The sequence below is a fragment of the Euleptes europaea genome, chromosome 4 (assembly GCF_029931775.1).
Source record: "Euleptes europaea isolate rEulEur1 chromosome 4, rEulEur1.hap1, whole genome shotgun sequence".
Classification (NCBI taxonomy): domain Eukaryota; kingdom Metazoa; phylum Chordata; class Lepidosauria; order Squamata; family Sphaerodactylidae; genus Euleptes; species Euleptes europaea.
The window spans coordinates 120,452,715-120,478,683 of NC_079315.1; the positions used below are offsets into that span (position 1 = coordinate 120,452,715).

At 48.9% G+C, this 25,969-nt stretch overlaps 2 protein-coding genes across 2 annotated transcripts in view; one reads left to right on the top strand and one right to left on the bottom strand.

Annotated features, from left to right (window-relative positions):
• NOL6 (nucleolar protein 6) overlaps positions 1-1,355 on the bottom strand; it is a 67,417-nt gene extending 66,062 nt beyond the window's left edge. The window contains exon 1 of the mRNA XM_056849088.1: positions 1,272-1,355. Coding sequence (XP_056705066.1) covers positions 1,272-1,355 — 84 coding nt within the window. The remainder of the gene's footprint in view (positions 1-1,271) is intronic.
• Positions 1,356-8,812: 7,457 nt separating this feature from the next.
• The window catches only part of UBE2R2 (ubiquitin conjugating enzyme E2 R2), a 77,088-nt gene continuing 59,931 nt past the window's right edge, over positions 8,813-25,969 (top strand). Inside the window, exon 1 of the mRNA XM_056848823.1 lies at positions 8,813-8,989. Coding sequence (XP_056704801.1) covers positions 8,813-8,989 — 177 coding nt within the window. The remainder of the gene's footprint in view (positions 8,990-25,969) is intronic.

Genomic DNA, 25,969 nt, shown 5'->3' on the forward strand with positions numbered 1-25,969 from the left:
CATCAACACTCCCAACAGGCACCGCTGCCAGCAAAAGAAAAGAACAGGAACTGAGATAAAACTAGGAGCATAACGCCCTTCATATAAAGGGCTAAAGCTCCCACACAATTAAGTATGGCGAGCCAAAGAGGCCAGTACGTTACAGGGTCCTCATCTGGCTATAATGCCAGAGAGTCCACCCTCCAAAAGAGCCATATTTATCCAGGGGAACTGAACTCTATAGTCTGGAGATCAGTTGCAATACTGGGAGATATCCAGGCCCCATCTGGGAGTTGGCAACCTATGGGATAGGAAATTCCTGGCGATTTGGGGGTGGAGCCTGGGGGAGACAGGGTTTGGGGAGGGACCTCGGTAGGGTATAACGCCATACAACCACCAAATCAGCCATTTTTCTGCAGGGGGACTGAATTCTGTAGTCTGGAGATCAGCTGCGATCCTGGAAGATCTCCAGGCCACTGGAGGTTGGCAACCCTGCACAAGCTGTACTACTACTCTGCACAACAAACTGTCCCCGCTCCCCCCAAAAAACATCAAACTGGAGGAATGTTACCCAGTTCTGAAACTAAACCTGAGTCGGAAGCGACTTGACGGCACTTCACACACACAATCCTCTTCTACACCCACCTAAGATCGGGGCCATCCTACATCACAGGGTTGTTGTTAGGACAAGATGCTTCCCGGTTGGGATGAAAGTGAAAAAATATACAATAAGAATATTGAAAAAATATATAAGAATAAGAAAAAATATACAATAAGAAAAAATATACAATAAGAAAATGCAATTTTTAAAAAGCACCTCCAGGCCAGGGAAAAACAAGACCCAAACCCCCAATACCCACCTTCTCTTTCCACGTGAATGGAACTCCGTCCCAACCACGCTGACTCCAGCCTACCCTACCTTCGCTTCCGGCACCCGAGCCCAGGTCGCTCCTGATTGGATAAACGGAATTCCTCTCCACGATTGGACAAAAACTATATGGCCACGCCCACTCCGGCGTACGGCTTTCTCCCTCCCACCCAACGTCCGCTCTGTGTCTCAAGCAAACATGCTTGGAGTGGGCGTGGCCATGCGGATTCGGTCCAATCGGGGAGCGATGTTCACCTATATTAGAGCGTCTCTTCCTACCCCAGCGCCTGACTGGTTGCCAGGGCGACGGAGGCGGGGACGTTGCTGAGGCGAGCCTCTGGCAAGCTCAAGGTTGAAATAAAATTTATTAGTCTTTTAAGGCGCTACCCGAATGCCGCTTTCATTCCATTCAAAACTTTCTTACACGGCTCCAAAACCTGAGAGGAGTGGGAAACCCGCCCTTATACCCTTTCTTGCGCTCTGATTGGTACAACTGCTTGCCCGTCATCGCAGAGATTGATTTCTATTGAATGACACCAGGCGACGAAGCTCATTCATTCGCACCCTGTGATATTTGACGAACGAGTAAGCGCACCAATGAAGATTACAAATAGCAACCAATCGTTAGGGGTCAGAGCTTGATCGACGCGTTGTTGGCCCAATCAGAAGGCCCCCTTTTGCGTCACAAGCTCAGCGTCAAGCTAGAGTCTCAAACGTTCCAGTTTCTTGTCAATCGCGTAGGCGGGAGCGCCCTTTCCTCTCTTCCTATTGGCTTCTTTGTAGCCGAAGTTCTTGACTGCCCATTCATTAATTTTAGATTGCAAAGTCTCCGGGGCAATGAATGCTTCAGCTAGAATTTGTTGGTTTGAAATTCTGTAAAATCTGCCACTGAGTCTGGTAGTAGACTCTATTCGCACTAATGATCCATTAGTGTGGTAATGGAGATCTTAGATTCTCAAATAGCAAATTACTTTGTTTTTAGTTTCAGAGGGTAGCCATGTCTGTCTGCAGTAGAACAACTACATTCCAGTCCAGAACCACCTTCGAGATCAACAAGATTTTGAGAGGTGTAAGAGTCAAACCTAACTTCTGGTATCTGACGAAGGGAGCTTTGACTCGTGAAAGCTTATACTCTCAACATTTTTGTTGGCCTCTAAGGTACTACTGGATTTGAGTCTAACGGATATAATCGGAAGATGTGAGGGATGTTGTAAAGAGTGCAAAGTATCTGATTGGCATGCAGAAGGTCCCGGGTTCAATCCCCGGCATCTCCAGTTAAAAGGACCAGGCAGTAGGCGATGTGAAAGACCTCCTCCTGAGACCCCGGAGAGCCGCTGCTAGTCTGAGTAGATAGTACTGACCTTGATGGACCAAGGGTCTGATTCAGTATTAGGCAGCTTCATGTGTAAGATTTTCAGGATATAAACTTTTGAGGGTCATATTTTGAGAAGACAGGAATCATTGGAAAAGACAATCATGCTAGGAAAAGTGGAAGGCAGCAGGAAAAGAGGAAGACCCAGCAAGGGATGGATTGACTCAATAAAGGAAGCCACGGCCCTCAATTTGCAAGGCCTGAGCAAGGTTGTTAAAGATAGGACATCGTTTGGGAGGACATCAATTCATAGGGTCACCATGAGTCGGAAGCAACTTGAAGACATTTAACACACACACACACACAAGCTTTCTAGAGTTAACGTTGACTGCCGAAGGGAGCTTTGACTCTTGAAAGCTCATACTCCACCTTCCAAATCTTGCTGATACAGTCAGTAAGTGGGAGGGGTGTTGTAGAGAATGCAAAAGTACAATGCTCATTGATCAAAGCAGAGGGGAAATATCCTTGGGGGCTGCAGATTAGCATCTGTTGCAAAAATCGTCTTGGTCTCGAAGGTGCTAGTTGGACTTGAAAATGACTATTCTATTTTGTTTTTATAAACTTCTGGATTCCGGAGTGTTAGGCAGCGACATCAGGGGAACACCTTGGTGTCCCCCATCCTGTTTTGCCATCCCAGGGCAACTGGTTTACCGCTGTGTGAAAGAGGGTGCTGGACCAGATAAACAAACCACTGGTGTTACTCAGCAAGGCTCTTCATATGTTCTAAGGAGAATTTGGTTATTTTCCATGCCTGCTTTAAAAATGTTATTTAAATTATATGTTTCTATTATATATTCTTTGCTATCTTTTTTCTTTTATATTAGTTCCTATGAAGACCTCACAATGCAAGCATTAATGGGGGTGGTTAAGAGGGTTTCAATCCATTAATGTTGTTCTGTTGGCAGCGTCTGCTCTGCTTTGGTCTTTCAAATGTCTTTTAATCTTGCTGGTTTGTTTTATTTTGTATTTTTATTTTAAAATAAATTAATTATTGTGCTGTTTTGATTTTATCAGAATTATCAACTTGCATTGATTGAGAGGTAGGCTACCAAGGCAATAAATAAATACGAAATGGAAAAGATGGCTACTTTTCCCCCTGGACACATGAAGCTGCCTTATACAGAATCAGACCCCTGGTCCATCAACGTCAGCATTGTCTACTCAGACTGGCAGCGGCTCTCCAGGGTCTCAGGCAGAGGTCCTTCATGTTAAGTCCGCGTGAGGAGGACACACGAGGTCGAGACGGAGTTCCAACACAACGCTTTATTGTAGTCAAGAACAGAACTGCGAGCTGTGTAAAACCGGCCCTGCTTATATTCCCCCCTGGCCGCTTGTGGCCGCTCCCCCCTGATCCGTGATAGGGGGGACAACCCCCGGGTCGCCAATGGCGCTACCCGGCTTAGGGCCAATGGGGCGCACTGGCTTGGGCCAATGGCGCGAGCAGGGTTTAGGAGCCTTCGCCCGGGACTCAAGCTCCTAGGTTTCCCCTTGCTTATCCACCTATTTACATACATAACACTTCACACCACCTACTTGCCTAGTCCATTTAACTGGAGATGCTGGGGATTAAACCTGGGACCTTCTGCATGCCAAGCAGATGCTCTACCACTGAGCCACGGACCCTCCCCATTCCCATGACTCTATTTAAAAGTTTTTTGTTTGACATTTTGTTTCAAGTTAGTTTCAATTTTGTTTGTTTACCAATGCCGCCCTAAACACAGTTACACCCCTCAAAGTCAATTGAGATCATTGGGCAAGAAGGGTGTAACTCTGTTTAGCAATAGCACTGTGAGTCATAGATTACTTACATTTTGAATTTAACGTTTTGATTCTTTGTCAAAATTAATACTGCTGACTTAATGTGGAGGAGTGGCGGAAACCAACCCGGTTTACCAGATTAGCATCGGACACTCATGTGGAGGAGTGGGGAACCAAACCCAGTTCTCCAGATCAGAGTCCACTGCTCCAAAGGAGCCATTTTCTCCAGGTAAATGGATTTCTGTCATCCAGGAGATCTCAAAGCCCCACCTGGAGGCTGGCAACCCCAGGGCCCCACCTTAAGGACCGATTGACAGCCCTTTTAAAAGAGCTACAGGGATGAGGGTCAAACAAGGACGTTTGTTCAGCTTGAAGGAAAGAAGATTAAAGGAAGAGTACTGGCAAATATATACAGAGATTACAAAGAACAGGGGGAATAGCGTGTGTGGAGATTAACCTAATGATAACTCCAAGTTTGTAAAGTTGAGAGTGTGCATTCTCCGTTTCCCCCAATAGCATCCCCACTGGGCCCCAGACCCTGGGGCGGGAGGCAGCGGTCCCAATGAAAAGCAAGGATCAGCAGATTGCCTCCGGTTGTATCCATCCAAGCGAAGGCCTTGAGGCAAGCTGAACAAGGCTCCTATGTTCTGGGATGGGAGCATCTGCTGACACTCAAGGAGATGAGCTCTGCTCGAAGGCTGCCAGACAAAGGCCGCAAAGAAGAGAGAGGGAGGGCTTTTGTTTGTCTAGTGCCTGCAGAGGTTTGGTCCAGAAGTGGCTGTCTATTCCCCCAGCGCCGGTCTCCTCATCGTCTGCTTGTGTGACCGAAGAGCAGCTTTTCCATCCTCTGCATTTCAGATGGTTTGTGGAACAATACCACAGAGCTTCATGTGCACTCTCCAAAGGTACCGCACCAATGAACCGGTGTACATGGGCAAAGCTGCCTTGAACACACATGAAGCTGCCTTATACTGAATCAGACCCTTGGTCCATCAAGGTCAGTATTGTCCACTCTGACAGGCAGCAGCTCTCCAGGGTCTCAGGCAGAAGTCTTTCACATCTCTTACTGCCTGGTCCTTTTTAAGTGGAGATACTGCCTTCTGCTAAATCAGACCTGTGGTCTATCACTTTCAGTCTGCTCTTGCTCTTCCTCTCCAGGGTCTCAGCCTGAGGTCTTTTACATCAACAATGACCTGATTCAGGCTGTGGACCTTGTCAGACAAAAGGAAGTACTTCTTTGTTCAGTAAAGGGTTGCCAACCTCCAGGTGGGGCTGGAGATCTCCTGGAACTGTCCCATTTAACCCCTCCATTGTCGCCACTTCTGCCCCCAGCCCTCTTGTAGTACAGAGGGAATATGTTTCTCCATGGCCCGGGTGGGAAAGGGTTAACACAGTTTCTTAGGCTGTCCTAGCAGCTCCATAGCTAAAGACTCTTCTGCAAGGGGGGAAAAGGTTCCTTTTCTCAGCAAAACAAACTCACGTCTGCCTTGAATAGAGGCTATTCCTGTCCGCGGGAGGGGGCGGATCACCACTCTTAGATCCTTCTGAGCTAGAGATCTGCTAGGACCCACGAAGGGCCAGATAAATGATTTTGCGGGCCTTAAACGCCCCCCCCCCCCCCGGCCTGACGTTCCCCACCCCTGTTCTAGGGTCAGTTCAGGCTTGATTTGATCTATAACCCACTGATTTGTTTTTTTGGCAGTCCACGGTATCTGTAACCCTCTCCTTCAAGACCACATTTCAAAGGAATCCATTTTCTTCATATCAGCTTTCTTCATTGTCCAGCTTTCACACCCATACATAGTAACAGGGAATATGATGGCATGAATTAACTCGATCTTGGTTGCCAGTGACACATCCTTACACTCAGTGAGGTTGGATTCCTCTACAACGGGAAAGATGGAAGGGAGCTCTCAATTAGAGCTAATTCCAGATTTAAGATTATTACACAGAGAGCCAGAGTGGTCTAGTGGTTAGAATGTCAGATTCGGACCTGGGAGAACCAGGTTCGAATCTCCCCTCAGCCACTCCGTGTATGAGTTGCCAGGTACCCCCAGCAACTGGTGGGTGGTGATGGTGGGGGGGGACTTACTGGCAGGAAAACTAGGTCTAGGCCTGCATCTCCTATGATGTGCGCACATTGGAAGTGACATCATGTTGCCATTAGGGTTTCCAGCTCCAGGTTAGGAAGGACCTGGAGATTTTGGGGGTGGAGCCTGAGGGTGGTGGGGATTGGGGAGGGACTTCATAGAATCATAGAATTGGAAGGTACCTCCAGGGTCATCTAGTCCAACCCCCTGTTCAATGCAGGGGTATAATACCATTGAGTGCACACCCTAACTAGTGGATGACCTTGGCCTCATCACACACACACTCATGCCTAACCTTCCTCATAGGGTTGAATGAGGCAAGAGGAGAGAAGAATTATGTCAGCTGCTTTGGGTCCCCATTAGGGAGAAAGACAGGGTATGGATGAAGTTAAATAAATAAGTAAACAGTTACATATACCAATTTGATCACTGACTTAGTTATGATTGTGTTTATTAAAAGATCTACAAACTTTCCGTTTTGATCCTGCCTTTCCTCCAAAGAATTCAGGGGGTGGGGCCTGAGGAAGGTAGGGTCTGGAGAGGGGAGGGACTTAAATGCCATAAAGTCCAGTCGCCAAAGTGGCCATTTTCTCCAGGGAAACTGATCTCTGTTGTGTGGAGATCAGTTGTAATAACAGGAGATCTCCAGCCACCACCTGGAGGTTGGCAACCCAACTGATGCTCCCCCTGACGTATTTGCGAGCCAATAACAATGATTTGTTTAGTTATTTATTTTGCTTAGTTATTTATTTAGCAATTTCTGGACCAAAGCCAAGCGCAGGGTGGGAGGGTTACGTCATTTAAAATTTACATCAATAAAACTAAAACAGTAACATCCCAATTAAAATCAACAAAATCCTAAAATGGTGCTCAAATTTCAACCATATTGGCTAAGACAAATAGGCAGGCTGCGCCTTCAGGTCGGTCCAATATATAACATCGGAAGGGGGAGGGGTAATTATAATTTAATTATTTGTGCAAGAATGAGGTTCTCTGTTAATGGCAGCGGCCAAATAGATTGCTGACTGACGCCGTCCCACTATCCCACGCTTGTCCAAGAAAGGGAGGGGCTGTGGCTCAGTGGCAGAGCCTCTGCTTGGCATGCAGAAGGTCCCAGGTTCAATCCCCGGCATCTCCAGTTAAAGGGACGAGGCTTGCCAGGTTCCTCTTCGCCATCGGCGGGAGGTTTTTGGGGCGGAGCCTGAGGAGGGCGGGGTTTGGGGAGGGACTTCATTGCCATAGAGTCCAATTCCCGAAGAGGCCATTTTCGCCAGGGGAACTGATCTCTATCGGCTGGAGATCAGTTGTAGTAGTAGTAGATCTCCAGCTATTACCTGGAGGTTTAGAAAAACAGTACAGGAAACTATATATACACAAAGTGCAAATATTTATAAGCTACTGAGGTGAAACATAGACCATATTTACAACACAATTATATACAATATGTACAGTTCACACAAAAAATATTTGCACTTTGTGTATATACAGTTTCCTGTACTGTTTTTCTAAACCTTTTGGTACGAGTACAGAGGTGCCGTTTTTCTCCCCATTACCTGGAGGTTGGCAACCCTACAAGCAGGGGATACGAGAATATGAGAAGAGTCACTGGAAAAGGAAAAAAATGCTGCTGGTGGCTCAGTGGCAGAGCATCCGCTTGGCATGCAGAAGGTCTCAGGTTCAATCCCCGGCATCTCCAGTTAAAGGGACCAGAGGCAAGTAGGTGATGTGAGAGACCCCTGCCTGAGACCCTGGAGAGCCGCTGCCGGTCTGAGTAGACAATACTGACTTTGATGGACCGAGGGTCTGATTCAGGAGAAGGCAGCTTCATGTGTTCAACAACAGCCTTGTAGAGTAGGCCGCTGGACGCTTGCGGGGGGGGGAACAGACAATACTGACTTTGATGGACCGAGGGTCTGATTCAGTAGAAGGCAGCTTCATGTGTTCAACAACAGCCTTGTAGAGTAGGCCGCTGGACGCTTGCGGGGGGGGGGAGGAAACAGGCACTGCCTAAGCCGCTTTAAGAGGGGACGGTCGAGAGGCGGAGCCTGGGAACGGTCAGCCAATGAGAGCGCCGTGCCGCTCAGGGCGCGCGGCCAATAGAAGGTGGGCGGCCCATTGAGAAGCCCGCTAGTGGGCGATACGGGCGAAGGCAGTGGAGCGGCCAATAGGAGCGCGGGCGCCTCAGGGGGGGGGGAGCCGAGGCGGGCGGAGGAGGAGGAGGAGCCGAGCCGAAGGGAGCGCCGGGCCAATGAGATCCCGAGCGCCGCTGCGTGGCGGCGGAGGGGCGGGGCGTGTCTTGCGCGCTGAGGTCAGCGGCCGAGCGGCGGCGCCGTCACAAAAGGAAGCGGCGGCGGCGCTGCTGGCCGTGCGCGCGCGGCGGTCGGTGGGGCCTGAGGGAGCGGCGCGCGCGCGGGGCCGAGCCACCCCACCCCCTCCCCCCGCCCGCCTTCCCCTCCCCCCTCCCCTCAGGCGACCCCCCCGGGCCCCCCCGCCCCCGGAGGAGGCGGCCCCGCGGGAGGGCCGAGGCCCGGCCTGGCCGCCCCGGGCCCCGCCGGCGCACCCGGGAGCGGAGCCCCGCCGGCCGAGGGCGGGCCCGGCGGGGGCCGGCGGCGGGGGCGGCGGCGGCGGCCCAGGGACGGCAGCCCGGCCCGCCCTGGCCTGTCGGCGCGGCCCCTGGGCGGCTCAGCCGGGCCCCCGCCCGCCGCCCCCGCCGCCCCCGCCGCCTCCTCGGCCGCGCGCGCCGCCATGGCCCAGCAGCAGGTGAGCAGCTCGCAGAAGGCGCTGATGCTGGAGCTGAAGGGGCTGCAGGAGGAGCCCGTCGAGGGCTTCCGCATCACCCTGGTGGACGAGTCCGACCTCTTCAACTGGGAGGTGGCCATCTTCGGGCCGCCCAACACGCTCTACGAGGGCGGGTACTTCAAGGTGAGAGAGGGGGGGGAGGGGGAAGCCCCGCCCCCTCCTGGGGGGGGCGTCCCCGTACACTGCAGGACGACAACCCTGCGAGGTGGGCACGTTAGGGTCCAAGATCCCCCCCCCTCCCACTGACCTGAGTGGGGATTGTGAGCCTGGCCCGACTCTCCGGTTTCTGCGCTGCGTTGGCTTATTCTTCTTCCCCTTTCTGTGCGTTCTGTTCTCGCAACAGCCCGGTGAGGTAGGTCAGGCCGGCTCAGGCTGAGCGCGTAAGACCGGCCCTGCTGGATCAGTCCGAGGTTCATCGAGTCTCGCCGTACGCCTCAGGACAACAACCCTGCGAGGTCTACAAGTTAGGCAGGACGAGCCAGTATGGGGGGGTCCAAGATCCCCCCCCTCCCACTGACCTGAGTGGGGATTGTGAACTGGCCCGACTCTCCAGTTTCTGCGCTGCGTTGGCTTATTCTTCTTCCCCTTTCTGTGCGTTCTGTTCTCGCAACAGCCCGGTGAGGTAGGTCAGGCCGGCTCAGGCTGAGCGCGTAAGACAGGCCCTGCTGGATCAGTCCGAGGTTCATCGAGTCTCGCCGTACGCCTCAGGACAACAACCCTGCGAGGTCTACAAGTTAGGCAGGACGAGCCAGTGGGGGGGGGGTCCAAGATCCCCCCCTCTCACTGACCTAAGGGGGGATTTGAACCTGAACATAAGAAAGGCAATGCTGGATCAGACCAAGGTCCACCAAGTCCAGCAGTCTGTTCACACAGAGGCCAGCCAGATGCCTTTAGGAACCCTGTCCTTCTCTCCAGTTTGGGGTGTCTCCCCATACACCTCAGAACAACAACCCTGTGAGGTCTACAAGTTAGGCAGGACGAGCCAGTGGGGGGGGGGGGCAAGATCCCTAAGTGGGAATTTTGAACCTGGCCCGATTCTCCAGTTTCTACGCTGCATTGGTTAATTCTTCCCCTTTCTATGTGTTTTGTTCTCACACCAGCCCCGGTGAGGTAGGTCAGGCTCAGGTTCACCCAGAAAGCTTCGTGGCTGAGAGCATAAGAAAGGCCCTGCTGGATCATGCCAAGGCCCATTAAGTCCAGCGGTCTGTTCACACAGCGGCCAACCAGATGCCTCTAAGAACCCCATCCGTCTCTCCAGTTTGGGGTGTCTCCCCATATACCTCAGAATGACAACCCTGCGAGGTGGGCACATTAGGCAGGATGAGCCAGTGGGGGGTGTCCAAGATCCCCCCCTCCCACTGACCTAAGTGGGGATTTGAACCTGAACATTAGAAAAGCCACGCTGGATCAGTCCGTCTCCCCAGTTTGGGGTGTCTCCCCATACAACTCAGAACGACAACCCTGTGAGGTCTGTAAGTCTACAAGTTAGGCAGGATGAGCCAGTGGGGGGGTCCAAGACCCCCCCCCCCACTGACCTAAGTGGTAATTTTGAACCCGTTCCGACTCTCCCGTTTCTACGCTGCATTGGCTTATTTTTCTTTGGCTTATTCTTCTCCCCCTTTCTTTGTATTTTGTTCTCACAACAGCCCAGTGAGGTAGGTCAGGCTGGCTCAGGTTCACCCAGAAAGCTTCGTGGATGAGCATAATACAGGCCCTGCTGGATCAGACCGAGGTTCATCAAGTATCCCCATACGCCTCAGAACGACAACCCTGCGAGGTCTACAAGTTAGGCAGGACGAGCCACTGACCTAAGTGGGAATTCTGAACCTGGACATAAGAAAGGGCATGCTGGATCAGACCAAGGGGCCATGGCTCAGTGGTAGAGCATCTGCTAGGCATGCAGAAGGTTCCAGGTTCAATCCCTGGCACCTCCTGTTAAAGGGACTAGACAAGTAGGTGATGTGAAAGACCTCTGCCCGAGACCCTGGAGGGCTGCTGCCGGTCTGAGTAGACAATACTGACTTTGATGGACCAAGGGTCTGATTCAGTAGAAGGCCGCTTCATATGTGTTCAAGGCCCATCAAGTGCAGCAGTCTGTTCCCACAGTGGCCAACCAGGGGCCTCTATGAACCTGGTCCATCTCCAGTTTCTACACTACATTGGCTTATTCTTCCCTTTTCTGTCTGTGTTCTCACAGCAGTCCAGTGAGATAGGTCGGGCTGTTTCAAGTTCACCTGGAGAGCTTGTGGTTGAGTGGGCATTGGAACCTGGTCTACTACGCCAATTTCTACTCCATTTGACACTCTGTTGTCTCACTGTGTCGGCTCATTCTTCCCCTGTCATCTACTTTGTTCTCACAACAGCCCAGTGAGGTAGATCAGGCTGGCTCAGTTACACTTGGAGAGCTTCGTGGATGAGTGGGGATTGGAACCTGGTCCACTCCCATTTCTACACTGTTTGACACTCCAGTTTCTACACCACATTGGCTTATTTTTCCCCTTTCTATCTACTTTGTCTCACAACGATCCAGTGATGTGGGTCAAGCTGGCTCACGTTCACCCGGAAAGCTTTGTGGCTGAGTGGGGATTGGAAAGTGGTTCCCCTCCAATTTCTACACTACTTGATATTCTAATGTCTACACTATACTGGCTTATTCTTCCCCCTTCTTTATGCTTTATTCTCCCAACAGCCCAGTGATGTAGGTCAGGCTGGCTCAGGTTCACCCAGGGAGCTCTGTGGCCGACTGAGGTTTGGAAACTCGGGTCTCCTGGGTCGTGACACTCTGGATCACCGTGCCACATTGGATCATGTCTTTGGTTGGTGCTGTGATCTTTTCTAGTGGGAGCCAGGAGGTCACTGCGTAAATTTACCCCTTCCTCAGTTGAAGGAATTCTGCGGGCGCAACGAGGAAGTGAGCGTCCTATAGTGCTGGAGTGTTTCACAGACATTCCTGGCTTCTGTGGTTGATCCATGGGACCTCGACCACAGTGCCATTAATCCTTATAGTCCCACATTATTCAACATGCTTCATACACCCGCCCCTTCAGAGGTCTCAGAATGCCCCTTTCCAACTTTTTCCCAGTCAGATTTTTCGCCGTGCTGCCACCCTTTCCGCTGCCTTTGTAAGATTCTCCTGGCAATCTTTGAGGTGCTTTCTTCCTTATCAGAGTAGTATTCTCTTCACCATTGAATTCCTGGTCTTTTTGGTCTTACGTGCTAAACAGGATCATCTCCACGGGATACTCTCCCCCGAACATATCTGGTAGGGCTGTGGGTCACCTTTTATTTATTTGCGACATTCATTTATACCCCACACTCCCCCTCACTGGCAGTCTTTAAGCAGAGGTTGGACAAGCCCTTGTCAGGGGTGCTCTAGGCTGATCCTGCATTAAGCACAGGTTGGACTATGTATGACCCCTTCCAACTCTAGGATTCTATGACCTTCTTCCCCAGTGGGGGCCAAAAGTAGCTTATGTTGCTCTCTCCATTTATCATCACAACAACCCTATGGAGGTAGGTTAGGCGGAGTGTGTGACTGGCCCAAGATCACCCAGTGAGCCTTCATGGCAGAGCAGAGATTTGAACCTGGGTCTCCCAGAGCCTTGCCCAACACTAACCACTACACTGCTGTGGCGAGTTATGTCGCATGCACTTATAGAAACAAACTTCAGCTTCCTCGTAGGCCTAAAGCGTTAACCCCATACATTGAAAAATTGTTGTCATCTCTGTATGTTCTCAAGTCTTGACAGTCTGTTGGCTGTAGTTATGACTTAAGGCCTCGTGGGAAGTGTTTGTGTGCGATGGGTGATAAAGATTATTGGCTTTCCCCCATTGCCTCTCCATCTAGGAACCCAACACCCAGATCCCATTTTATGTGGCATATTTTTCTTTTCAAAGTGAAGGATGGCGTCTTCTGGAACTTTCACTGCTGAAGAAGTCCAAGACTTTATGTACAAAAGTATACAAAACACCAAGACAAAGTTCTCTGCTCTGTGTCTTGCCACCACTTATGTTTTTGCTGGTTTGTTTGTTTGTTATAAACTCATGGAATCTGGATAAAGAGGCAAAGTAGCTTGTTCATTTGTTATCTTCCTGTTGGTTAAAAGCCAACAGAGGCCAGAAAAAAAAATATATTGACAAGGTTTCAACTGGTGGAACCGTTTCTGTGTATTCAGTTCCAGTTGAGCTATCTGTGACTCTCTAGCTGACAAATCCAAATGAACTTTGCTATCCTTCATCCAGCTGACACGTGCACCACCCCTTTCTGGCCCTAATTTACTTTTGTCTTTGTATCAGGGTCCAAACAGATTGCTTTTGCAGAAACCCAAGCGTGGCATTGTTTTGAAGGAACAACATCAATCCAAATTTTTTCTCTTGTGAATAGGCCTGGTCAGAACACGCCATGGAGTCCATTTCAAGACCTATAAAGTGGCAGCGATGGCAGAAAAGAAGGCTTTCTTTCCTTCTGCCATTGCATTGGCAGAATGGTGGTCGGTAAACTTATTTAGGGTTGTTTGGGGCCTGATGTCTTCTAACACTTGATCTTGACCTGGCTATTGGTGATGGAAAGTGCCATCAAGTCATAGTCGACTTCGGGCAACCCATAGGGTTTTCAAGGCAAGAGACATTGAGAGGTGGTTTGCCATTCCCTGCCTGTGTGTAGCAAATGGTGGCCTCCCATCCAAGTACTAACCAGGGCTGACCCTGCTTAGCTTCCATGATCTGACGAGGTCAGGCTGGCCTGGGCCATCTGGGTCACGGCGACCTGGCTATTAGTTTTGGAGATTTTGCTTCGTTTTCCACCAGTAAAGCCTCTCTAATCCTGGCCATCCAAGATGCTAGTTTGTGGGGCAGATCCCGTTGCCACCTCTTCTCTCTGAAGTGCCTTTTGCACCAAGAGCCAGCATGGTGTAGTTAGTGGTTAAGAGTGGTGGTTTGGAACGGTGGACTCTGATCTGGAGAACAGGGTTTGATTCCCCACTCCGCCACATGAGCAGCAGAGGCTAATCTGGCGAACCCGTTTGGTTTCCCCACTTCTACACATGAAGCCAGCTGGGTGAACTTGGGCTAGTCACTGTCCCACCTACCTCACAGGGTGTCTGTTGTGGGGCGGGGGGGAAGGTGATTGTAAGCCGGTTTGATTCTCCCTGAAGTGGTAGAGAAAGTCAGCATATAAAAACCAACTCTTCTTTTTCAATCCTTGCCCGTCTTGGCTATTAAAATCATGCTGGTAAGAAAGTGATAGCTCCCTTGGCGAAGAGTATTAATAGTTCCAAGGAAGTTTCTTTCACAGCAGAAGGAATCTGTGATGAGAGCTCTTCAGAAATCTTCCCTGGAGAAGAGGAATTGTGAGCAGTCATCGAACAGTCTTCACTTTCTGGGCAAGGTGATGGAGCAGGTTGGATCAGAGCAACTGGAGGCATTTCCGGTGACCTGCCCTTTCCCTGTTTCAGTCTGGCTTCAGTCTGAGTTTCGGGACTGAAATAGCCCCGTTGGCTTTGCTGAATGATCTCCACCTAAGGTTGGATGAAGGCAGTACAGTGCTGCTGATATTGCTAGACCTTTCAGCAAGATTTGCTGATGTTTTGGTAGATTGACTGCAGTCAGTGTTTGGAGTGAAAGGGACAGCCCTCCGTTGGTTTCGCTGGTTTCTGGCTGCCAGGAGGCGTTTCCATAGGAAAGGCTGACTCAGGTGACACCTGTTTGTGGGTTGCCCCAATGAATCTGCTTCATGCCGTTCAATCTGCGCATATAAAACCTCTGGCCAAGTTCATCAGGGGCTTCAAGGCAGGTTGTCACCAGTATGTGGATGACACCCATCCTTATTTATCGCTGTCTAAGCCTCCAGGAGCAGCTGTGAAGCGTCTTGAGGCTGTTCTCAAGTGGCTGAGGGTGACCAAACTGAAGTTTAATCCAGACAAGATGGAAATGATGCTGGTTGGAAGAAAGAGGTGCTTAGGTGAGGCTGATCTACTAGATTTAGATGAGGTTAAGGTTTCTCCAGGAGATCACTTAAGAGCCTGGGGTTGTTCCCAGTCCTGGCCTTGTTGATGGATAAGCAGGTTTCTTGGATCCCCTTTTTAGAACGTCATGCTCAATAGGAACGTCATGATGCCATATTTGCTTAATATTACAAATTCTGAGTATCAAAGCGCTTTTATGCTTCTTTGGTACAGTGTCCTGCCCTCTACGTATTTAGATGGGAAATATAGTAGACTTCCGATGGAAGCACGTAAAGGTATCTGAATAGAAGGTGAATGTGAAACTACCGAACATTTGCTATTTGAATGTAAACTGTATGACCATACACGTATAGGTCTATTAACATAATTGTAGAATGTCCTAGAGCCTTGAGGAAACAATGCATTATTACTGTCAGATACAGGTGAGGTCTTAACAAAAGGAGTTGCTAGATCTGCTTGCTTAGCAATAAGAATAAGACAGTGCTGGACCAAATCTATACAACAGCTATGGGAGTATGGGATAAATATTGTTTGGAACTTTATAGATTGTTACTTTGTATCAATCCTATGATTTTTTGTGTGTATTAATTATTTCAGTAATGTCAGTCTTTCTTTTAAGTATTTGAATTTTGTTTTATCTTGAATATTTGTGTTTTACCATATATTTTGTAACTTTTTGTTTTATTTGATGGTCCGTGACCGTAATAATAAATTATGATGATAAGAAGAAGAAGAAGAGTTGGTTTTTATATGCTGACTTTTCTACCACTTAAGCGAGACTCAAACCGGCTTACAGTCACCTCCCCCTCCCCACAACAGACATCCTGTGAGTTAGGTGGGTCTGAGAGAGTGTGACTAGCCCAAGGCCACCCAGCTGGCTTCATGTGGAGGAGTGGGGAAACAAATCCAGTTCACCAGATTAGCATCCGCCGCTCATGTGGAGAAGTAGGGAATCAAATCCGTTCTCCAGATCAGACTCCACCACTCCAAACCACCGCTCTTAACCACTACGCCAAGCTGGCTCCCAAGCAGATTGGTGCTGTTGGTAGGAGTGCTCCAAGTTACCCTTGGCTTCTAAGCTGGCCTCTAACTAGACTCTGCCGATGTAGCCATGCCGATCCGTGCCTCTGTGACTTGCAGATGATAATATAATGGGGTTACTTTGGAGATATCTCAGAAGCTTCAACTGGTGCAGGATGTGGCAGTGGAAAGTGGGTCCTGGGGATGCTGGTTGCTTGCTGGTTGGGGCCTCCCCCTACCCCCCTTGCCCCTTGGAGTGGCAGGAGAAGGGCGCAGGCCCAGAAATGACTTCTGGCGAAGCCTGGCGTAAGTTTCATGCGACTTTCAGGGATGGCCCGGGCCGGCCTGGCACTCTTGGCGTCACATCTGGGATTTCAGGCAGGTGAGACATGGCGCATTGCTGAACATAATTTCCACCCATCGCCATGCCTTGAAAGCTCCCAGGGGTGCCAGTAGGTAGCCAGCGTGGTATAGTGGGTAAGGTGGTTTGGAGCAGTGGAGTCTGATCTGGAGAACCGGGTTTGATTCCCTACTTCTCCACATGAGCGGCGGCTAATCTGGTGAACTGGATTTGTTTCCCCACTCCTACACAAGAAGCCAGCTGGGTGACCTTGGGCTAGTCACATTCTCAGCCTCACCTACCTCACAGGTGTCTGTCTGTTGTGGGGAGGGGAAGGGAAGGTGATTGTAAGCCAGTCTGATTCTTCCTTAAGTGGTAGAGAAAGTCAGCATATAAAAACCAATTCTTCTTCTTCTACTGTGGCCAGCTGTTTGGAAAATATAACGCCAGTGCTGTGTGAACTGCATTGCTTGCCTTTCTCCCTTTGGGCCGATTTCAAACTGGTGGTTATCGCTTTTAAAGCCTTTTTTGGCCTGGCCGCGCTCACATCTTTCAAGCTGCAGCTCCTTGTGTCAATCGCGTTCCTCAGACAGCCTTCTGGTGGTACGCTCACCTACGATGGGCCATTTAGCAATGGTTATGTCAGCATTCTGGTTGGGCACCTTTGCTCGCCACATTGAGGAAGGCATGCCAGACTCCTTTTCCAGAGGGCGTTTGGTGTAGGGTAGATGATTTTTTTTTGCTTGTTTAGCTGTGTATTTTCCTTTTAACTGGTTTGTTTTGTTTTTTTAACTTGTGGATGTACACAGTGTTTTCTCCTTGCAGCTGTTAGCTGCTGTGAGTTTGCAAAGGTAAAGAAAAAACAAGAAGGAGGAGAAACTCAGCTGCTTTGAGCCCAACTTTTGTTGGGAAAGAGTGGGATAAAAGGCAAATAAATAAAGATGACCCAGTAAATAATTAAAAAAGGGGGACACACATATATAAAGTAGAAAAAATATATAACGGTTGTGGCAGATCTACGCTTAAACTTCTACACCACAGACACCAAAAAGATTTCAAAATATTCAAAAATCCATTCACAATTGTCATCTATATGCCCTGCATTCAAATATTAATAAAGTTGTAAGGTCCTGATGTGTAGGGGGTGGTTATTTATCTTCCTAATGTTGTAATAAGTCTTAGCTCTGGGAAGGGCATGGAGGGTCCATTCCTTTACCATCAGTTAGCCCCCAAGAGACAGGCAGGTAGTTTATGTCAACATCTTTAAAAATCAATTAACAATTCTAATTCAGAATTGTGGTATAAATATTTTAACTAAATTGCATGAGAGGTATTGATTGGTGTCTGTGGTGTATCTTCAAGGTAAAGGTGGGATGCTGGCCGAGTGGCTTGTTGTGTGTTGCCAGTTGATTGCCAGCCTGTTTGGCTGGGCAGATGCTCGTGAGGTCTAGAGTCACTTTGTGTAACTGGTGTCCTGCCTCTGTGCGATGCGATTCTCAGAAATCAGGCAGCCTGACTATGCTAAGTGGGGGGTTGCTTCTAGTGGGTGTTCTCTGATTAGCAGCATTAATTATAATCTGGCATTCGTTGCCAAAAGGAGTGAAGGTTTCTTGCTCACATGTAGGATCCCAGGTAATTACACGCATGTTCTTCCTACCCCTTAAAGAGCCAGCATCCTGTACTTGGCACTAAAATCACAACCGCCTCTAACGTATGAAATGTCTTGTTCTGAAAGTGATGGCCTTTTTTCGAATACCGTTGACATGTATGCAAGACATCGTCTATGAATAAACTGTTCACAATATAACTTTCCATAAGTTAATTAACGTGATGGCTTGGAGCTGCCATATGGCTCTCTTCGTTATGATTCTTCTGTATACTTTGAATACTTGATTATTGGGCTGGGAGAACAGTCAGCTCCTGAAGTTCTCCTTGGCCATTGATGTTCGTGTGGCATCTTGGATTGTGCACTCTCGTGGCACGGAGCAAACCAAACCATGCTGAGGAGGGGGTGGAGGGATTCCCATCCCCTTTCAGAAACATGGTTGCAGGCATTTCTTTTGTGTGTGCGCACTTCTGACTTAACACTGACCCTATGCATTTATGACCTCCAAAACGTCCTCTCCTTGACAGCCAGGTTTTGCAAACTGAATGGTTTTGCAAACTGAATGCCATGGCTTCCTTTATCGAGTCAACCCATCTCATGGTGGGTCTTCCTCTTTATGTTGGTCCTTGGGTGATACTTGCCGTCGCAGGAGCAGCCCGCCTCCGTTTACTCGGGAGTAGACCCTTGTAAAAGGCAGACTGATCTCTCGGGGCCAAACCAAGTAGAGGACGGTTTTGCAAGAAAAACGTCCCTGAGCAAAAGGGAAATGGCCGTGGCTCTGGTAGAGCATCTGCTTGGCATGCAGAAGGTCCCAGGTTCAATCCCTGGCATCTCCAGTTAAAGGGACTAGGCAGGTAGGTGATGTGGAAGACCCCTGCCTGAAACCCTGGAGAGCCGCTGCTGGTCTGAGTAGACAATACTGACTTTGATGGACCGAGGGTCTGATTCAGTATAAGGCAGCTTCATGTGTTCATGTGTTCATCAGTAGCTGTGGAGGACTCTCATGTTTCTCTAGCTGTCATCTCCTGGCATTGGTCATGAGTAGATTGTCCAGGGTGGGATGGGTAGCACTAACGGTGCTTTTTCGGCCCCAAACTGGTGGCACAGTCTTCCCACTAATATCAGGGCCCTGCGGGACCTAAAGGAGTTCCACAGGGCCTGCAAAATAGAACTGTTCCGCCAGGCCTACACCTGAGGGCAGCTGCCAGTCTTTTCCATTTCCATTATTTGCTAGCCTCCCCATCCACCCCCAACTTGAGTTGGGGATCCACTGTTGACCAGGTCTGTTTAGTGTATTAATGGCTGTAAATGAAGGAAATGCCATCTTATTTAATGTATAATGAAGAATGGTTTTAAAGTATGTTTTAAGGTATGTTTTAACCAGTGTTTTATGATGTTTGTTGTGACCTGCTCTGAGCCCGGCTTGCTGGGAAGGGCGGGATAGAAATGCAATAAATAAATAACGGAAGAACGTGGCTTTAGTAATCAGGCTGCCAAGAAGCTTTAATAAAAGTTCATATCTGTAAGGCTTACAAAGAAGGCTGCTATTAGACACCCTGCTCCGTACACCAGTCTCCTAGTATGCTCCAAACCTTTGTCTGGTTGCTACACCCAACTCCTTTTAGTGGGTTTGAGGAATTCCAGTCTGTGTTCTGCTGAGATCCTCTGTGCTGCCCCTTCCAGGTGATGTCCTCATCTCCTTCCTTGTTATTACTTCCCATTTGTCTGACAGGAGGCAGCCTCATCATGGTTCCATTAAATCACCAAACCTTTTCCTGCCTTTTCTCACACCCTGGTCTGGGTCATATGGCTCCGAGTGGGATTTTTCCCTGTGGAGAGTCACAAATGGTTTTTGTTTACCCAAAGTATATAGACTGCACCTGAAATTGTAGAATGAGGTTCTGTAATCACTGGTCCACCATTCCACCTTCCTTGTAGCAGCTTTCAGTTCTTCTTGTTGTTTGGGCTGACCTGTGCCTGGAGAGCTCTCTCTGTATCTGCCGGCAATTTTTCTATATGAATCTCATAGTGGTTGAGTTGGCTTGTACTCTGGCCTCTTCCTCAGGCTGTAATTGTCATTTCAGATCTGCTTGAGTTCATTCATAAATATGTACCTAGTCAAACCATCGGTCTGTCCATCACAGTATGGCTTGCTTTGACTAAAGTATCCAAGGCCTTGCTCAAAGTCTGTCCAAGCCCTGCTCTCCTGTTTAACTGCAACTGGATAGTGCTGACGGTTTACCATTAAAATCTCCCTATCATGAGCTTCATTTTTGGCTGCGGCGTAGGTACTACGAGAGGCATTGAAAACGGGAGCAGACTCCGATTTTGACAGGTACAAAGCCAAACAGAAGTGTAATTAATTTTTTAAAACTTCTGTCCTGCCTTTTTATTAAAATGTGTTGGGTATCTGAGATCTGCCATTTGCTTGGAAGCTGTTGTTGCCAAATGGCAAACCTGCTTGCGTTTTTCTTCCCTCCTTCGATAAGGCATGGTTGTGAACACTTCCACAGTCCTAAGCTTGCCAGATTGCTGCACCAGTATTAAAGACATTGTTTCTGGGGCAGAAATATTTTCAACTTCAGGAACAGATTGGCCCTAGTCTGCAAAAGAATTGCTTCCAGGGCTGAATATTTATATTTACAGAAATCTGAAACAAAGCATAAAGTATTAGACATGATATGTTACACAAGGCAGAAAGGGTAGTATTGGTGGTGGAAAGAGCTGTCAGGTCACATCTGACTTACATTGACCCCCATGGAGTTTCCATGGCAAGAGATGAACAGAGGTGGAAAATGGTATTACATAAGTTTAAACCAATGCAGTGAGACGTGGACCACAAGCAGATGATATATAATGTACGTGGTAGTATAATTCTGTTTCTTTCCCTTTATAAAAATGCCTTTCTGAACCATTTTATTTTAATATACCCCTTTTACATACCGTATATACTCGCGTATAAGCCGAGTTTTTCAGCCCAAAAAAAGGGCTGAAACAGCCGAACTCGGCTTATACGCGGGTCAGTACGGTGGAGGAGGGAGGGAGGGAGGAGAAAGGGGGGAACTTACTGCCGCCGCCGGGCCCATGCCACTTTCTGCCGCCAGGAGCGGCCTGGGGTGGCCTCCTGCAGCTGCAGGGAGGCTGCCCCGGCCCCCGCCGGGCCGCACCGCCGCTTCATGCCGCCGGGAGCGGCCTGGGGCTGCCTCCTGCAGCTGCAGGGAGGCTGCCCCGGCCCCCGCCGTGCCGTGCCGCTGCTTCTCGCCACCGGGAGTGGCCTGGGGCGGCCTCCTGCAGCTGCAGGGAGGCTGCCCCGGCCCCCGCCGGGCCGCGCCGCCACCGGGGCCACGCCGCTTGCTGCCGGGAGCCCTGTCAGGTAAGCCTGACCAAAGCTGTTGCGTAAGGAGAGGTTGTCCTGCAGGTATGAGGGCCAAATTGCTTAGATGTACTAGAACACACAGTCAGCACAATCAAGTTGTAACACATGAACACATGAAGCTGCCTTATACTGAGTCAGACCCTGGGTCCATCAAAGTCAGTATTGTCTACTTGGACTGGCAGCGGCTCTCCAGGGTCTCAGGCAGGGGTCTTTCACATCAGCTACTTGCCTAGTCCCTTTAATTGGAGATGCCAGGGATTGAACCTGGGACCTTCTGCATGCCAAGTAGATGCTCTACCACTGAGTCACGGCCCCTCCCCTTCTTCCTCAAGTGCTCTCCTTTGAGCTATAGATACAGGCTTCTGTAGTGAATTGGGGAGCCTCGAAGAATCACAGAGTTGGAAGGGACCACCAGGGTCATCTAGTCCTGAAGGAGAAGGCTATCGTGGAGCCGCCTTGTGGTCATGCTAGCTTTCTGCATTCAGGGACTTCTGCCCATGTGGGAGTAGCGTCCAGGAATGCAGCAGCCAACCAGCAAGTTGAACTGGGGCAAGCAGTACCTGTCCGTCCTGCTTGTTTTCTTTCTGTGTAGATTTCTGACAGCAGGAAAGACTGGTTCTGGTAGGAAGGTGTAAAAATGGGGCACGTAACTCGGATAGGGTAGGAAAGGGGACTTTTTATAGGTTTGTTCAGAATGGCTGCTGTGTGCAGTATTTTCTTCCCTATGATTTACTACACCAGGACAAAAAAGTTCAGCTGCAACAACCAATAACCTGCAGATGGTCAGATACAGATGGCAGACTCAAACATCAGCTTCTAATTTTGTTCTCCATTTTCTGAGCTCCCTCCAGGGTCTTGTCTCTGTTTCTTTGGGCAGCGAAGTAAAGTTGTGGTTGATTCTCTGGGCTTCCAGGGTTACTCCACATTTTAGTTTAGCTACTTGGATCTAACCCTAGCTGTATGGTAAGACTGCAGGACCAGATGCATGTAAAAGCAAAGAAGAACAGGGCTGTGGCTTCCCTGGGCTGTAACTAAAACAAAGTTATCCAACAGTGTGGCTTTTAATTTGAATTGCCAACTTGAGCAAAACAGTGCAAACAATTATTTTATTTAAGAAAATTTTATGCTGCCTCTCCAAGGCGGGATTTAACCTGGGACCTTCTGCATGCCTAGCAGATACTCTGCCACTGAGCCACAACCCCCCACAGGACCTGTGATGCAGTTATTAACAGATGTGAGGCCTCTGTGCCACTGCAGTGTGGCATTACTGTGGGTACCAGGTGGCTGTGTTCACACCGCACACTTGGGATAATAATTTTGGTTGACTGAGGAAGGGGAAGGGCCAGGTTGATCTCTGGGATAGCCATTCTGCTCATCCAGACACATGGCTTGCAGAACCGTTTTATGGAGACTGGAAGTGAGTTGGAAACAACACCATGGGCCCGCTGCATGTGAAAGCCCTGCTTGATCAGGCCAGAATCCTGTCTAGTCCAGCATCCTGTTGCCAACAGCAGCCTGCCAGATGTTTTCAGGAAATGTACAAGCAGGACATGAAGGCTGTAGCCCTCTCCCCAGCAGCTGGTATTTCAGAGCAGTCTTCAAGAGCCAGTGTGGTATGGTGGTCTGGAGCAGTGGACGCTGAACTGGAGAAGCCTCTCCACCCACTGCCAGCACGTAACACTGCCATCTGGAGAGTCAGTGAGGTGTAGTGGTTAAGAGTGGCAAACTCTAATCTGGTCGACTGGATTTGTTTCCCCACTCCACATGAAGCCAGCTGGGGGACCTTGGGCTAGTCACAGCTCTCTCAGCCCCACTTACCTCATCAGGGTGTCTGTTGTGGGGAAGGGAAGGTGATTGTAAGTCAGTTTGATTCTTCAGTGATAGAGAAAGTTGGTGTATAAAAACTTCTAGGAAGAGAGGGCTCTTAATAGGGCCCAAGTCTTTCTGTTCAGCATTAGCGGTCATCATTTCAGAGTCATTAGCCCAGGTCTTGGTGTAGGAAAGGGCTGCACTGAGCAGTATTGAGTGTGTAACTCACCCTCACTTGGAGCTGAAGGGAACGATCAAAGAATCATAGAATTGGAAAGGACCACCAGGGTCATCTAGTCCAACCCCCTGCACAATGCAGGAAATTCACATGTGCCTCCCCACTCCCACACCCCCAATGACCCTTTCTCCATGCCCAGAAGATGGTCATGATGATCTCATGATCTGCCTAAGGTCATAGAATCAGCATTGCTGACAGATGGCCATCTAGCCTCTTCTTAAAAACCTCCAGGGAAGGAGAGTTCACCGCCTCCCGAGGAAGCCTGTTCCACTGAGGAACCGCTCTAACTGTTAGAAAATTCTTCCTAATGTCCAGACGGAAACTCTTTTGATTTAAAATATTGTCGAAGGCTTTCACGGTCAGAGTTCATTGGTTCTTGTGGGTTATCCGGCTGTGTAACCGTGGTCTTGGTATTTTCTTTCCTGACGTTTCGCCAGCAGCTGTGGCAGGCATCTTCAGAGGAGTAACACTGATTTAATTTCAACCCATTGGTTCTGGTCCGACCTTCTGGGGCAACAGAAAACAACTCGGCACCCTCGTCTATATGACAGCCCTTTAAGTACTTGAAGATGGTTATCATATCCCCTCTCAGTCTTCTCGATGTAGCATGGCTGGTGATGGAAGCCCTCAGGCTGGTCTTGGCTGCTCTCGTAGCTGGTGTGGTACCAAGGGAAGGAGAGAGCGCCACTTTGACATCTAATACATTTCGTGATTAAATGTTACGTGGGGAAAGTTGCTGTGGCCATGGGGACCATAGAGTTTGTGAGGGGCATCTGTTGAAGAGAGCAGTGCTGTTGGCTAAAATATTTTGTTCTGCTAGAGGGGAAGTTGGTTTTTATACCCCGCTTCTTCTCTACCTTTAAGGAGTCTCAAAGCAGCTTACAGTTTCCTTCCCTCCCTCCCTCCTATAACAGACACCTTGTGAGGTAGGTGGGGCTGAGAGAGCTCGAATAGAACTGTGACTAGCCCAAGGTCACCCAGCTGGCTTCATGGGGAGGAGTGAGGAATCAAACCCAGTTCTCCAGATTAGAGTCTGCCGCTCTTAACCACTACACCACGCTGACTCTCCAGATGGCAGGGTTACGTGTTGGCGGTGGGTGGAGAGGCGGTATCTTTTGGTACCAACTTTGCCCTATCAGTGCTCCCTATAAAGGGGTGACTTCAGTGGGCATCTGCTGGCTGAGGGATTGGGCTGTCCATTGGGAATCTGCCCTGTTCTGACACATACTTCTGGCGAGTCCAGATGTGACTGGTATGCACCTTTAAGGTGGCTGTTAATATCCTACTGAAGCACAGCATTAATATGTAATAAAAGGGGGGTCGCGGTTCTAATTGTCTCTGTTAAAATGATGCCAGCAGTGTGTGAGCACCATCTTAATTAGCGGGGTCCTTGTAAACGCCACTTTCTCTCCTGGTTGGTCTGACTCTGCAGTATATGCTTTAATTTTAAATATGCAGAACAAGGGGAGGGAGAAGATGCCAATGGAAAGATGCTGCTGCCGTTCAATTATGCGCTCTAAGAGGGAAACTGCAGAAGCAAATGGAAGGCGCTTCAGAGATGGGTTTCCAAGTCTTTGTTTATGGTGGTGGAGCTGGAGTACAAAGAGGATGCTTGCAGGCTGCAGTTTGTGCTTCTCTGGGTCCTACAGAGGCCCCAGTTAAAGGCTGCTTATACCCTACCGTAGGTGCAGAGTACAATCGAGGCTTCTTGTTATTATCTAAAATAATACAAACAGATAATACAACACTAAAAATAGCAACAATAAAGTTTAGGAAATACAGTACAATATCACGTGGAGATCTTATGGCAAATGAGCTAGATCAGATTTTCACAACAAACAAAATAATCAAATTGGCACAGAGCATATGAAGAGAGTTGGCTGGTACACTTGAAAAAACAGATATCTATTATCTGACATTTAAAGCCAGTGGCATACTGACCTCTGACCTTTTCATTCAGGATCAAATCCTGGATATAAACTAATATTCCCAGGACCAACCTAGCATTCAGTATATTAGTAATGTATTGGTAAACCTACCATGATCCCTGACCAGGAGAGCCATGGTTATAGATAGGCAATACCTGGTCCCAATACTAAAGAGAGAAAGGTGAAGGCTGTCTGGTGTTTTGTGATATATTTTGCTTCCTTTGTAATGCAAAATTCACCACAATAGCAGTCTGCTTACACAAAAAAATAGGTTATGTAAATATTTTTGAAAATTGAAATAATCCAGGTTAAAAAGGTAAAGGTCCCCTGTGCAAGCACCGGGTCATTCCTGACCCATGGGGTGACGTCACATCCCGATGATTACTAGGCAGACTTTGTTTACGGGGTGGTTTGCCAGTGCCTTCCCCAGAATCCAGGTTAAAGCAGACAAATAACCAAGCCCCCAGTTGTATGTACTATTTTCTTCAGGGGAATACTGTTCAAAAACAGCAGAATGATATAAAATGATGTTACCAACCTGTACAAGAATTGCATTTTACAGAAAGCGTGGATGGGTTCCCCCCTTCCCACTTTGAACATGAATTGGACACTGGTGCCATCATCTGTCCCCCAGTTTATGAATCTAAAAGTCAGACGGACACAATCTTTCCCACAATTTTATTCATACCAAACAATGCACATTTCTTCCGGTAAGGTAAAGGTCCGCTGTGCAAGCACCTGGTCATTCCTGACCCATGGGGTGACGTCGCATCCCGACATTTTCTAGGCAGACTTTGTTTGCGGGGTGGTTTGCCAGTGCCTT